The sequence below is a fragment of the Pygoscelis adeliae genome, unplaced genomic scaffold (assembly GCF_000699105.1).
Source record: "Pygoscelis adeliae isolate BGI_AS28 unplaced genomic scaffold, ASM69910v1 Scaffold120, whole genome shotgun sequence".
NCBI lineage: Eukaryota > Metazoa > Chordata > Aves > Sphenisciformes > Spheniscidae > Pygoscelis > Pygoscelis adeliae.
Window position 1 is genome coordinate 3,146,265 of NW_008824032.1, and position 16,553 is coordinate 3,162,817.

At 36.3% G+C, this 16,553-nt stretch overlaps 1 protein-coding gene across 1 annotated transcript in view; it reads right to left on the bottom strand.

Annotated features, from left to right (window-relative positions):
• STXBP5L (syntaxin binding protein 5-like) overlaps positions 1–16,553 on the bottom strand; it is a 211,335-nt gene that overhangs the window by 186,603 nt on the left and 8,179 nt on the right. The window contains exon 2 of the mRNA XM_009329260.1: positions 8,210–8,307. Coding sequence (XP_009327535.1) covers positions 8,210–8,307 — 98 coding nt within the window. The remainder of the gene's footprint in view (positions 1–8,209; positions 8,308–16,553) is intronic.

Sequence of the window (16,553 nt, forward strand, 5' to 3'; positions counted from 1 at the left end):
AAAGAACCCTAACCCAAAAGAAACTGTTGAACAACCCCAACTCTCTCAGCCTTTCTTCACAGGAGAGGTGTTCCACCCCCCTGATCATTTTCGTGGCCCTCTTCTGGACCCACTCCAACAGGTCCATGTCTTTCTTATGTTGAGGGTTCCAGAGCTCGACACAGTACTCCAGGTGGGGTCTCACCAGAGCAGAATAGAGGGGCTCTTCAAGGAAACCTTTCCCTCCCCCTCTCCTGAATGAGATCATAGTTTCTGTTTTGTCCATCTCCCCATTTTTCAGACCTCAGGAAAAATTATGCATTTGTCCTACACCTATACCTAGGCATTTGGCTGAAATAGCGTGCGACTAGGTCTCTCCCATCTCATACTGAACCACCACCATGTGGTTCATGTTCCTTGCTGCAGAAGATCCTCACAGCCAGATCTCTTTGGTTCCAGAAACTTCCAAAGATCTTCTACATTGGTATTCCCAATGCAGAGACAATTATTCAGAGTCACTGTAGCCTTTCTACCTCATGATGGGCATTCAACCCTCCACAGCTCCCTTCTGTCCATGGCCTCCCTCCATAAACAACATATGTGCAAGAAAGGCACCTAACTTTAAGAAATCATCAAGAATTTAAACGGAATAAGTGCCTGTAGCCAGACAGAAATAGGTCTCTCTTCACAATGCTAAAAGACTCCCAGTGTATGTATGTAGCTATGTACTTTGGGTTTGCCTTTTTGCTAGATATTAGTTTTCTTAAGTTATTTGGGGAAATATCAATTCTCTCTCCCACCAAGAGTATTTGCCAGATAAAAGCAAAAGAAGAAAAGAGTCAAAATAAATAACTAAGTGCATAGTATGACTACAAATTTCTGTGTTTTAAGGATGTTTGCCAAATTTAGGTTATGGATATTTGTCTAAAAAAGATAATTAGCAGACTGGAAAGGAGGGCAAATCGATGTGCATTACTTTGTGCATGACAACACTTCTGTTGATGACAAAGTTTTGAACAAAAAAGGTGGGAAAAGCTCTAAAGCTCACACACAGCCTAATTAAGTCACACCCCTTCTTTGAAAGGGTTGACTATCACCACTAGTCATCATTTCAATATCACAGGTTTTTTTATTAAACTCAATAAAATTCTTGCAACAAACATGCAGAAAGCATTTTTTTTCAGATAGTGATCATAAACGCAGTCATCAGCTTCGATTAAAATGCTGCCAGATCCATCCACCTGTATGCCATTTTTATGTGCATCACCAAATATATGAAAATATATTTTTTCTTAGTAGATTTGTTTGCAGATGTCAGATTCCATTTTTACCTCCTGGATAAACACCAATTAAAAGTGAAGGAAGCCCAGTACATTTAACTGTAACATACTTAACCTGTTTACTTAAAAAGCATGAAAGAGGCTTGAGAGACCAATGGTCCCAAATTTATGCATATATGCAGAGACCTAATACGTATGCATATATGAGTGCACACATAACCAGATGCATAGTAATCTCAGTATAGATTTAAAATTCCCCAAACTGTGGTTCCGTCACATTTAATCATACAGGTAAATTTGATTATTTCTATATATTTTACAATATTTTTTATTCTTGTAGATTGACAATGAATTCATTTCTGTAACAACCTATTTAGGTATCTATGCATATAAAAATACATATATGTATGTGTTGATTCCCAGGGGGATTTCTAAAAGAACTTATGTTAGGAGTACTGACTCTCAGTGAGGTTTGTGTTCCTGAATCACTCAAGTGCTCTGGAAAAATCCCAAATATATTCCACAATGAGATAAAGATGAAATGCATCAATGATTCTTCCAAGTCAAACAACAGAACTTTGGTTTTATGATCTTGTCTGTGCTCCCCCATTCCATCTGTCCAATAAATCACATAGAGTAAACAGCATGGAACACAGTTGGCTTATTTTAAGGATAAAGATCTACTCAAACCTTGTTTAGATTAAGAGACAGCAGTTCCAGGGAGAGTAAATCTGTCACACTTTATATTTAGATGTTATGCCATCCTTCTCACAGACCAAAACCTCAAGTTATATTCTCCTCTTTTCTTTTAAAGTACATCCAGCCTGATGTCAAACATTCTTTACCACACTTCCTTTAACCACTGTAAAATTCCATGCCTCCTCAGAACTCTGCAGGTGATGATTTAATTAGTGCTATTTGTTTTCTTTGCCTGATTTTTTTATAGAGAGCACAAACAGCCTCAGTTTTACCTCCCGGTAATAAAGCCTCTCTGTGTACATCAGCTGCTGAGGACGCATGCTGTTTAATAGAGCTATCTCAGGTTTAGATTTCACCTACCCCTTTGCTTGGGATAGTAACTCTGAAATCAAATATATGATTATTGGCTGTTTCATAGAAAGAACTGAGATAATCTTATAGAATCACAGAATCATTTAGGTTGGAAAAGACCCTTAAGATCATTGAGTCCAACCATTAACCTAGCACTGCCAAGTCCACCACTAAACCATGTCTCTAAGCACCACATCTACACGTCTTTTAAATACCTCCAGGGATGATGACTCAACCACCTCCCTGGGCAGCCTCTTCCAATGCTTGACAACCCTTTTGGTGAAGAAAATTTTCCTCATGTCCAATCTAAACCTCCCCTGGCGCAACTTGAGGCTGTTTCCTCTCATCCTATCCCTTGTCACTTGGGAGAAGAGACTGACACCCACCTCGCTACAGCCTCCTTTCAGGTAGTTGTAGAGCGCAATAAGGTCTCCCCTCAGCCTCCTCTTCTCCAGGCTAAACAACCCCAGGTCCCTCAGCCGCTCCTCATAAGACCTGTGCTCTAGACCCTTCACCAGCTTCATTGCCCTTCTCTGGACACGCTCCAGCACCTCAATGTCTTTCTTGTAGCGAGGGGCCCAAAACTGAACACAGTATTTGAGGTGCGGTCTCACCGGTGCTGAGTACAGGGGGACAACCACTTCCCCAGTCCTGCTGGCCACACTATTTCTGATACAAGCCAGGATGCCGTTGGCCTTCTTGAAGCCATGTTTTGTTTTTCACAAAATGTACTTATTAAAATAAGTATTGCTGTACTGTATTTGACATTCAAAAATCACCCTTGCTATCAAAGCATTGGAAGAAACACATAAAACAGGCCAGAAAAATTATTCCAAATATGATACTAAAGAAGAATCTCTCTCGAGCAGAGCCTGTAGAATTTTTGTGATTTGCAAATGGCTTTACATGAAGATTTTTTAAACGTAACCAAAAGATAGGCTATCTTCCATACCACTCAAAATAGAAAGGCTACATTTTGTAGCAGATTTCATAGACAATTGCATTCTGCCATAGCTGGATTTCTGGGATGCAATTTCACATAGTAAGATAAGTCAGTCTGATAACCTGCTCCTTACTGCCAAAATTTCTATTTCTCCTCTATCTCCCTCTCTGTCCAGTCCCAACTATGCACTCCTTCCAGTTTCCTTATGCATCATTCTGACTAGCACCAGAGGTAAGCACCAGATAATTCAGTTCACTAATGTGGCAAAAAGTAACACAGCAAAAAAGAACTAGTATTTTGCCAGGTTGGTGAATTGGATTGCTTACGGAAACATCTGATAAGCACCAGAGTCAGAGCAAGGAAAGTGTCCGGACCATGCAGCTAAGCGAAAGGTGGGGGCAGAGCATCACTTCCACTTTCATGTGCCAGGGAGTCAGAATAATTTTGTTTGCTTAGGTATAAAATGGCTGCTATATTGTCTGATAACATTGGATTACAGCAAGCTGTTATGTCTATTAGAAAGGCCTTGCATGTGTTGTGGATGGCTTACTTTTTTGCTCAAGCAACAAACAGTGAAAATGAAGATTTGCATGCACCATAACCTGCATCCATGACAACATGAAGCCCATAAGTCTAAAGAATTTGTATTAATTACAACAATAGACAACACTAAAACATGTCCAAAGACATATTACTAATTTAAGCCTGTTTGATGATGGATAAGCTTTCAGTGGTGTGGAAGCCATTCTGGACCCAGTAAGTTGTTTTTTTTGCACTGGATTTAAGACAAACTTTCTCTCATTTCTTAATCAGCAAAGATGATAATAGCTATAGAAGGGTCTCTTTCAGAATTTCTTACTGCAGCTGAGCACCAAATAATCAGCAGCTCAATACAAAAATATGTAGATGCTCTATTCTATATGTTTGAAGTAGGTGGCTGTACTGGCTAAGCACATCTTTGATGTGATGGAAGAAGTCCAAAGGAAAGGACTCAGTGACTCCTGAAAGTACTTATAATGAATTTTAACAAGCACTTGTGAGCTGAATAAATTACAATATAGAAATATGCATCCTGAAATCTGAGAGCAACATGCCACTTCTTCAGATCTGATACTGGAATAATCATTGCTAACAACACTGATTTTAATCTATTTATTCAGATCAAGAATGTGACAAACCCCCAGACTTCTCTTTTTCCTCTGAAATGAGGAAGAGACTTAAGTCTGACCAAGTCTTTTAATTTCTCACCCCCTTGGGAGGGGTGAGAGCCTTGTGAGCCTCTCTACACAGAGCGCCTTTATTACCGGGAGGTAAAACTGAAGCTGTTTGTGCGCTCTATAAAAAATAGATACAGAACCTTCTCTGATAGTAACCAGAGACTGCACACTTCCTTTTATTGTGTGTAATGTCAGAAGGTTCTCCAGACTGGGACTAGACAATAAGGATATGGAGACGATTAAGAAAAGGAATTCAATTTCATAGCCACTCTTTATCCAAATGTGTTTGCCTGAAGCAAGGATAGTCCATGTAGAGTGGTATCAAGCAATGATCTGAGCAATGATCAAGGGTATGGGAGCTGAGAACAGGTTTCAAATAGGAAAAAAGTCCTCAGAGGTGAAATAAAATTTGCTGTGTTTAGAACAAAGGAAAAGAATGACCAGATGGCATAGCAATCGTTTCAAGAGTGGGGTTTTTGCCCTTTATTTGCAGATTTTGTTAGTTTGTGTTGGTAATAGGAAGATACTCTTTCATCGATGATTTGCAGCGCACTCTCATTCTGTGGGCTGGAGCATAGCTGTCCCTGTGAGGATCCGGTACCCAGCAGTCATCAGTGTAGGTAAAACCTGCATTGTTGTTTGAAGTTCCTTGAGAATCCCACAGAGACTGCTAGGATCAGTAGAGCATAGCAACAGCAATTCCCATTGCTACAGAAGCTATAGCAGTTGCATCTAAAGCAGCCCGAAAAGAAATCTAGGAGAAGACAAATTGACTGTCATACCAAAATGAACTTTCATTTATCTCTGTACCCCAATGGCAACTTATGAATAATATACTCTATTTCAAGCCAATTTAGCATAGTAAATTTCAGTACTGCTGCTGGATCACTTGAAATGATCACCTGAAGGTGTGATGTTAAACATTAATTCGCAACACAGAGGTACACGCTTCATTTTCTTTGGAAACAGCTTATCTTTTGAGACCTGTTAACTTATGACCAATAGACATACCAATACTTTGTGAATCTTTTAGAAAGACAGGGAAGCAACAATACCATTACATGACTTACACTGGTCACAGGAAAACTTGTTCTACATCATTACATGAATACTAAACATAAATTCTGTCTTGCTATGCCTTTGTGTTGCCCAGCACAACAGAGTCTGATCCAAACTAGGCCCTTTTGGTGCTACCAATAAATAAACAAATAAATAATTGGGTGCATTTCTCTGATGGTAGCCAAATAGTCTGTCCTTTCACTCCATCCACAATACTGTTTAGAAGCATCAGCCAAACACAACGTATATGTGGAACGAATTCTCTTTCTGCTACCTAACTCATTCATGGCAGAATGAAATTGTGCGGCCCTGTTAAAAAGTATTTTTCCAGGATACTGTGGAAGACTCAGAGCCATTAAAATCTACACTTTTTTCAGTTTGCTTAAAAAAATTCCATTATGAACTGTATTTTCAGGTGTAATACTAAATCTGTTACATCTTGACTTGAATTTTATTGCCTGATTTCAACAATTACAAATGGTTGCAGCAAGACTGGCTTAAATGAGTGGTGTTCCATGTGTGGTCCCAGGCCACACTGATTACTGTCCTGCCTTGTGTACAAATGCAAAGTTATTAGTCCACAACTAGGCTTTTTATGTAATAGGTTCTGTGAACCTTTGAGAGGCAAGTGGAGAAGCCTTGGTTAAAACGAATAAATAAGCAATCCCTTTCATGGTACCCTCTGCCTTCAAAGCACAGCTTCCATTAACTCAGTGCTCAGTTAAGCAAACCAGGCTCTGTGCACCTAAGCTGAGAAGCATTTATGTTATGCGATGACATGTCTTAAAAAAAAAAAAAAAAAAAAAAATCAAATTCCCGAGTAATCTTGATGCTCGTTTGATTCAGCTACTAGAACTGGTACACAATTTTCTGTGAATGAGGTAGGGGTTTACTAGCAAAACTGGAGAAGGGATATTAAAGGGAAGGGTGTTTCGAAAAACATTCTTCTCCCTTCTTCCTCTCACCCTTTATAATCCATTTCCATAGAAGATATATAGAGAGTTTTATATAAGGTTATGGATATAGCTAATTTTCCACTGCATGTTCCATTCCTGTGGCAGGGGACAGGCAGGTTTAACTTAATTCTACATGAACCTGTATTAATTCAGGCTCTGTACCTGCCTTTTTCTCAAAGGAGGGATTTATAAAGGTATAGGACGCCAAGCCAGTAACAGCACTGCTCCTACAAAAGCCAAGCTGCTGAGATGGAAAGAAGAGATGGGCTCAGGAGTCAATCTTCTGCAAGGTCTTCTTCCTGCATCTACATTACCCATGAAATTCCCAGTACCCCCACTCACAGAAGATATCAATGAAGTTTCCAGAGACAAAGCTCCAGCTTTCTAACCTTGCATACCTCCCAAAAGAAGAAAGCATGACTACTAGACTTGCACTTTCCCAGAAGTGCAAAAATTCAAGGGGATTTTCCTCTTTGCAACTGAACAGAATATATTCAGTCTACTTCATATAGGTAAATATTAAGAGTAGAACTATCACAGCAAAGCTTGTCGCATAACTAGAGGTTTAGTTGGGTCTTGTGAGAAGTTCTGGATCAGACAGAAAATGAGGCTTATGAAAACACAACTGTTCAGAACAAGAGCACCCAAGAATTGAGGAAACAAAGTTTTAGTCATGTTACATGAAGCACAGACTGGTTCTCCAGGAGGAGATTTTTCTTTACTTTGTAACCTGCCCTTGGGTTCATTAGGTTTATAGTTTCCTTGGGAACAATGGTAGCAAAAGAACCAGGAAAAGATTAGATTGGTATTTCATACAGCATTGTCCCCTACTTTAAACCCAGAATTTATTTAGCTACAAAAAGGTTGTAAAAAATATTTGTTTCTTACTTCCATATCCCGTAACTTTTAAGTCTTCCTGTAATATTCTTTCCTCTATTTTCCTTACTTTATATGTATTTTCACCAAATCTGAATACATTTGAACCATGACAAACTAAGAAAATTATGCAGATAAACATTTTGAAATACATCACATTTAAATATTCTCAGGTGTTTTTTTTAAATCAATGTTTTCAAATTTTCATTACATTTATATTTGATTTATTTTGTATAGACTTCTAACTTAACATTCCTACTGTATAAAAAAAAGATACATAAAGCGCTGGCACTGATGTACCTTTATAATTAATGAAGGGAAACAGGCACTTTTAGAGTGTTTCACCTTCTCCTCCAGGAAGAGGTGAATTCTGCCCTAAAATCACTTGTTTCCCACCATTCACTTGGAAGAGTCTAAACAATATCTCACACATAGATATCTACAGTGAAGATGCCTACAGTTGGCTAGCTGCATTGCAGCAATGAATTTATTTATTGCTAGCACAACATTAACAACTTGCGCATTACCACTTTTTAGACTACCTTTACATTCTGCAAAGTGTCTACTTTTCATGCTGAAAAACAAAAATTAATTCTGGTTTATATTAACCAATATATGCCAAAACCATATGCCAAAAACTCAATCAAAAATTTTTCTTTGGACACCTTAAGGACCTAATGGTAATTCCTCAACACCACACCCTTTTCCAGTCCATCTAGTAAAGCAAAATGAAGTAAAACATAACAACATAAACTGTTGTTATCTTACCTGAGTACTTGTAGAAGATGATTCACATCACTCTATTACAAATACATAGAAATGGTGTAAGTTCTGAATGAGAAAGGATACATTCGTATGGCTCCTGTTCTTGTTCCAATTGCCAGAACTTTCTGAACTGGGTCAAAAGCTAAGGCAGTGGGTAGATAAGGAAAACCATGGCGCACCGTCTGAAACAGAACAAGTGAGCAAAGTGATTGAAATGTAACCACAGATAGCTGCATGTCTGTTTTATGTTATGCGTATAGGAAGAGAATCTATATTTTGCTGTATGTTGTAGTATTTGCAATACATTTGAAGAAAAGTATTTAAAAAGATATTTTGAATACAGAGGTGAATTTCATTCATGTCAATTTCTAGATATGCTCTTTACTCAGTAATATTTTAAATGGTTTTGTTGTAACAAAGTAGATTGCAAAGTATATGTCAATATACAACTGGTATATATTGCTTATATGGTATACTGAAAGATAACCTCAATATGCAAGGCATCTGAACTGTAAATTGAAAAAAAGACACATAATATGCTTTTAGAACACTGTCACAGATAACCTCAGCCTCAACAGAACAGCTTCAGCAGAAAGAAATGGAACATGTCCAGGGGAAGATATCCAATAAACCAATAAACTGAATTGAGTCGACGAGGTAAAAATCTTTAATATCAATTTAAAAAACAAAGATGCCAGAGAAGGTGTTCTCAAAACGAGCAACGGAACCACTCACCCTGTCTTAATCTTTATTTATAATACCATGCTTTTAATTCTAATTTTTGCAGACATACCTTGGGGAATAAATGAACTAAGCATGATGCAACGCATCCTTGAGTTTGAAGGCTGCCTCAAATAGTATTTTGAGTTATCTTAACCTGGAGGTTATGACCAATATGACCTGCCTGATTCTTATGAGGAAGAATCTGATGAGGGAGAACACTAATATAAGAAAAAAATGGAAAATAACTAGACTAGACAAATACACATAAAAATGGACTGTAATTCATTTTGTGTGTGTGACTGCTTACCTAAAATTGGGTAGCAAATAATATCTTTTTTTAGTATAATAATGTTTTATAGTATTTAATATAATATTGTACTCTAGGATTGACTCATTTTTTAGTATATGGTTGGGATTGGAGAGGAATTACTTTGAACTGAATGAAATTTAACTTTTTAAGGTATTTTTTTCTTCCTTGAAATTATCTTGTTCACGAACTGTGTCTGCTGAAGCATTCAGCAGTCCCTATGGAGCAACTTCAACAAAAGGGATTCCTTAATTGCAGACCTGTTGAGTAAAAGGCAGCTGATGATTTCTACAGCTGTACCACTGCAACTCTTCCATTACAGCTGGAAACACTTCAACTGATATTCACAAGTAGTTTGGGAACAACTAAATGTATGTTTTTCAGCAAATAACCATTTCTTTAAAAGAAATCTTACTCATCTCATATCTTAATTATTGCTGATGAGGGATGTCTTTTAAAAGAATGTCTAATTATTAGTTTATTGACAGCAAAAATCCAGAAGCACATGCTACTTCAGTAAGCTGTAGAAAAGTAACTCACTTCTTACGTTGATGTAGACATTTATCAAAGATGTCCACAGCTCTGTTTCTGATTTGGTTTGCTTTGTGTTTTTGGGGGTTTTTTAAACCTTCTTATCTTCTCAAGAGGTAGGGATTACTCAAATATAAAATTTTTTATTCTGACATCTAAGCTGGAACTAGACTTACATACTATAAAAATGGTTTTACCTCTCACGTCAGAAAAACATCAGGAATTATGAATTGTATTTTCTAGTGTGTTGAATGTTTGGCCTAACTGCATTACTAATTTTCTATTATATTTGATATTTCTGTATTCCTGTGAATAAATGTTCTTCCTTATCTGAAAAACACATATTTCACACATGATCTTTTTTGTTATTAATTTTTAAAAATCCTCTCTATAATAAAGCTTTAGTATCTAGCAATTCCAATCACAGTAAGTTTTTCTGATGTTTAGCTGTGACTGGAGCTTTCAGTACTATTTTTTAGATCTAAGAATGCAAAGATCAATATTTTTAAGACTTATTTGCATTCTTGCCTATGTATTTAGCATCTGCTTTGTATTTTCAGTATTTCTGCAATCTACAGTCAGACTTTTCATTTGGAAATTTTAATCTGGTCCTGTTGAGACAGAACTATGTTTGAGAAGCACCGTGATGTACATCTTTTCAGGATCATAGTTCAGTAAAAAATCTTGAACTCTAGGATTGACTCAAAAGTGTTATTTCTATTTTGTAGCCATTTTCCAAATTTGAGTATTTACACTAATTCCAATTGGGAAGTTCTTGTGAGTGCAAAATTCAGGCGTTTGTAGAATAAAAAAAAATATTGAAGTCTATTGAACATCCAAGTAAATGACAATTTTCAAGTAGAATATTTATATTTATTAGGACAAAAACAGTTTGGAAGGATACTGTACACAGTTAAGGCAGAAAAAGATGTCTGAGATTTTGGCACAAATTAGAGCAGCCTCAGAAGTGATTCTGAAGATCAAGCCTATTCAACAGAAGAACAGGGACAAACTGTAACACTTCAGACCCCCAGACTCTTGTCCTCAGCCTTGGTCCAACACCCTTCTATTTCCAAGGACTGGGAGAAAAATAGATATGAAAAGCTAGCACTTGAAGTAGATTTTTCAATTACGCATCGATAAAGCTAGTGTGAGCATACACATAAGAATGAGTAATGATTCTAGAACTATGCCTGGGCTTCCTTACAGCATTTACCGATACAGATGATGAAGAAGCAGGGAAGGCCACAAAATTAACTTGATTCTAGGGTGACAAAAAAAAGTATGTTCCTACTTAATCTGAGTTGTGTTCAGTGGGCACAATATAGACCAGAACTATCAATGGTGAGCAGAAAACGCAAAACAAAGTAGATCTTTTTTCCAAAACTAAACTACCTCAATAGCAGGCAAAAGCAGAAAAAAAAAAAGTATCCTAAAACATCACTCTGTGTTCAAAGAAATATAGGACCTACCTATCCTGAATGCCCTAAGAAAGAAAGTAAAAAAAAAAAAAAAAAAGGGAGAAAAAAAGCAGACAGCAGATGGAGCCAGGACTGCTTTTCTCCACATTATCCAGCTTTCTTTTATGTCTTCTTTTCTGGCATGCTGTCTCTATAGGCAGTCTGTGCTCCCTAGGCCATACAGTTTATGTGCAATGTGTGAAATAATTTATTTGAACAGAACAATTACAAATGCAGCTACAATTTCAGCATAAATCTTTGTTCAGCCTTGTTATTCTGTTTAAAATTCTCTTTTAAATCATTTTAAGCAAATATTCTTACGGTGAATTGCATGTATATATCATTAAAGTAATATTATACAACCAATTTACCTATATGAATATAGGAAATTGATTATTTGGGCTTGCTAGTATTCTACCAATGAACATTTTAATATGCTGTACAGAACATAATCTCTTTCTGTCTAAGATACCATGATATATTTCATTAGCTGAAAAAAAGAAAATCGCACTAGTAATAATATGCAATATCCAGTATAATTGTTCACATGGTGTATAATGCAATTTTTCAGTACAAAAGTTTTTCTTAACTTTTGTTCTATGGTAGTTTATATTAGACTGCAAAGACACCATTTTTTCAAAGTGATTTTTATATTCTCTAAATAGCTCCAGAAAATACAGGACTAAACTCAATTTTAAACTGTATCAATTAAGTAATAGGGCTTATAGTAAAACCTGTTCCTGCTAACTTGCATAAACTTAAGATTTGTAACTTTTCTACTAATATTTTACAGATACCCTGTTTTGTGTAACACCTGACAGCAAAACTGATTTACTTAGGTAAATAATTATTGAGAAGATGTCTATTCGTTAAAACTGAACTATGTAGTCTAAGTCTGTGACTCAGGATGTAGAATCTGCTTCCAAACTGCAACCAACATGCCACATGCAAAAGTCTCATTGAAGCAAGTAATTGATTGGTTTACAGAATAGAGGATGAAGTGTTGACTGAAACCTATATAGGCTCTTACTCAGCTATGTAGGAAATTAAAAAATGTCAATGATCACAGCTTTCACCAAGGTTGTAGGGGTGAAAATGGGTGCTTATAAAGATGAGCTGCCACGCATGATATCGCTATAAGACCACGACATCCCTCACTTATAGGCTTCTGTGCCTGGAATCTCTGATTGGTAAGACTGCTCCCTGCTCAGGAAAGATGGAAAGAGGACAAGATATCAGTAGGTTTCCAACCTAAGAAAATTATACAGGAGGGATACATTTTTTATTAGTTAAATTTTCTTTTTTCAAAGGAATATTTTTTTGTAAAAATCCCAGCTTAGTTAAAACTGTCCAAAATTTCAAACCCAAGCCACGTATTCCATTTAGCTCTTAACCTACATTAGGAACCAGGGCTTCTGAGCATGTCCACAGGATATTCTAAAAACTACCTATTTTTCTTTTTCTTCAATAAAGATACCCATAGATAGTTCTTTTACCGTATGTAACGCTTGAAACAGTCATATGGAAAAAGCCATCTACAAAAGAGACTGGAGCTGTAGACTGGGAAGGCTGATTGTTGTCCCTGGCAAGATGGTAAAATAAAGACTAACTGAGCACACGGATAAAGATCATTGCAGAAGCCAGCAGAGTTTCTACAATGGGAAATCCTGTCTGACTAGTTGTCTCTAATTCTATGAAACTCTCAGCATGCATGTAAATAAAGGGTATATGAATATATAAGTTTTCCAAAAACCTTCCAATAACATTCCACAGCAATGTTATTAAAGAAACAAAGTTGTCATGGGACTGAAGAATAGTTTTTTCACAGACTGAAAGCTGGTTAGGTAACAGAAAACAAAGGATAGGGTTTAATGGATTTTTACCATGAAGAAAACTCACAAGTAGGGTACTCCATAGATGAGTGCTTGGACCAATTTGATTAGTCATCTTTAATGATCTATAAAAGGTAGCGAACACTGAAATCTCCAAGTTCATAGCTGCTAGTAAGCTCCTTTGGATAGTGAAATTCAGTACCAATGGTGACCAGCTCCTGAAAGACCTCATTAGCCTGAGTAAGCGGGCAAGAAAGTGATAAATGAGCTTCAGTGTGGATAGATGTAAGATAAGGCATTTAGAGGGGAAAAAAAAAAATAAATCTTAACTAGGCTTACACAATGCTGAATTTGGAACTAGCATTTACAACTCAGGAAAGTGATTTTGTGGGCATGACTGGCATTCCTCTGAAGTCTTTGGTTTAATGTGCAGCAGCAACCCAAAAAGCCAAGTAATGTTGGACATCATCAGGAAGAGTATAAAGAATAACACAGATGGCATAATTTTGCTGCTATATAAAACCTCTGTGAGCCCATTACTTGAGTACTGCATGCAGCTCTAGTCTCCATATCTGAAGTAGTCACGTCAGAGCTGATACAGGGAAGGCAGCTAATGCTCAAGGCGATGGACACAAGCCTTATCAGGAAAGACTAGAAGTGATGCGACTTCAGTTTGGAGAGGAGAAGGCTTGTGGGGGGATATGACTGAGATTTACATAATCAAGAGAGTGGGTAAGCTAGATGTGGAACTGTTATTCGGCAAAACCACAGAGCCATTCAAAACAAATGAAATATTAGTTTAAAACAGAAAAAGAAAATACTTTTTGACACAACAAGTAATGAACTTCTGAAACTTGCCACCATAGGAGGTTGTGAAGGCTGACAGTATCTGCAGGTTCAAAAAGGCATTAGACAAGTTCATGGACATTATTGATAAATGGATTCTAAAAGGACTGGCTAAGGATACACTCTCTGACATCTCCAATCCAGTGATGGTGGATGATGGGAGATTAGCAAGGGAATGGACTGCAGAAAGTGATCTAACTTATTACTCTCCCTAAATGACATACTCTATTGCCACTGTCAGAGACTGACTGCTGGGTGATACGGACCATTGGTTTGTCTCAGCAGGGTATTTCTTATAAGCTTATTATCTTCACCAGCAGCACGTCTGAGAAAGGGAGGAAAAGGAGATCGGTATTGGTGGAGAGAAACACAGTAGAGAAAAAACATGGAAAATGTGGATACACAAGGGAAAAAGAGAAGTGTTACTGAAATAGGGAATACAGGGGCAGGAAGAAGAGATGTGCAGGGTACAATCAGATTAGTAAAAAAGTTCCATAACGTTTACATACACAACTTTCGGCATAGAAGAATAATACTTTCAGCAATAGACAAAATTTTTTTGTCTTTTAATTTTTAAATTACAAAACTTACTTTCTTATAAAAGGTCACTTAATAGGCTATGGTAGAATTTTGAGAAAATATCTGTCCTGCACATAAGTAGACTTCAAACACAACCTGAATTTTAACAGTTTAGTTTCACAAATATTATACACTGATAATTATATTTATATGAAAAAATCAGATATATTACAGTACTTGAAATGAACTGACTTGTATAATATACATTTTTGTACTATGAACATATGAAACTTTTTTCATTTGGAAGCAGCTTAATGTACTTAAAAAACCTAAAACATAAGGTTGCAAAAATTAGTATCGAGTCTATATTTTTAATATGTATTGTTTTCACTCTACTATTTTTAAAAAGTCTGTATGCAGACCATATGACTGTTTTTTGAAACATGCGAGTTCTACCACACATTACATATTTTTTCAATTTCCTCATATTGCTTGGCCCTGAAAAGAAAGTACATCCAAAGGCATCTTCCAGACAACTAATTTAAAAAAATAACAAAAATGAAGAAGAAATCTTGCAGTTCCTCACTAAAGTTTCTCTTTTCATGACAAAAATCTCTGCAGAAACTTCAGAGATATGTTTTTCCACTGTCATTTTCATTTCTGCAAACTGGATGTTAAAGACTATCAATCAAGGATGGTCCTATTTGCATATGATTCATATTGATACAAATAACCAAGTTGAGTGAACCACAGGGGGAAAATAAGGCCTTCTGAATTTTAAAAAGCATTCTTCTCATGCTTGTTCTTTGAAATATAGTGCATCAAAAATACAAAATTAATATAATTCAGACAGAAAAATCCACAAATAAATAAAATTACATTGATCCTCAAACTGCATTATTCCCAATTCACAGCACAGGTGAGGTTGGGAGGGAACTCTGCAGACTGTCTAGTCCAACCCCCCCTGCTCAAAGCAGAGTGGTTGGATTTTAATCTTACTTGTTTGATCTATTTAAATCAGCGTTGCTGTGGCCAAGCAACTGCCTGACAACTACACCATCTTGCCACATCTATCACAGCACTGAGTTCCAGCATAATAAGTTAATAAGTTACAGGGTAATACATGAATATAATCATCCCAAGGTAGGTATTATTCCCTTCAGGGAAATCCTAAGTTCAAGAGAAGACATTGTATGAAAAATGATTTCACCTCTTCCCTTCCCATTCTTTCTAAAAGAACTCTACCAAGCTAAAAAAAAAAAAAGACAAATATACAAAAAGGGAGGAAAATGGAGAACACAATGAAAGAATTGCATCCATTGTTCAGTAAATATGCTATAACAGACTTCCCACTCTTGCCATTTAAACTGGCAAGAAGAAATAGGGCATCAACCTATACAAAAATGCCATGGACTTTAAAGCCAAGGCCAAATACAGTTTTATTAAAGTAAAATAATAAAAAATCCCCCAACCCTAAACCACTGATTTCAATTTGGCCTACCTACTTAAGCAAGACTTCTGCCCAAATGGGGAATCATTATAGTCAAAGTAATTCAAATAGTAATTCATGTTGATTTTGATGTTGGGTTTGCCTCGTTTAACCATATTACTCTAGAACTTGAAATAGTTTGGTTCAGAATATCGTCTGTCTGACAGAGATCTGTTTTATGGATATTTACAAGAATTGTAAAATCATTCAACATATCTGATAACCCTGAAAGGAAAATATTTGTCTTCACTATGACTGTGGATGCAGAGAATAACATAATTTCATAACTTTAATGAGAAATTAAAAAAAAATAAATCCGTTTTTATTAAAGTTACACCAGACCAACATAGCAATAACTAATTAATTTTGCATGTCTTTCCATTTTTTGATTTTCTGGAACTTTGCTACTTTAGGCTGATTATGTCCTGTTCTGTTATGGCTGATTGTGGTTACTGTTCTGAAGTAATGTTTTGTTTGCTGCTTTCAGAATATTTTAATTAAAAAAAAATCAGCCACATTGGGGAATTAAAAAAATTTTGCAAGAAAATTCCATGCTACTATGATAGAAGAAAATTTTGCTACTATGATAAAATTCTTGAAGATTTTGGGGTTTTTTTTTTGAAAAGCTTTAGAAACAGTGTTAAAATGCTACTTTGATGAGATAATATGTATTATTGGTGTATACTTGTGGAAATCTTTTATTTTGCAACATAATTTGGCA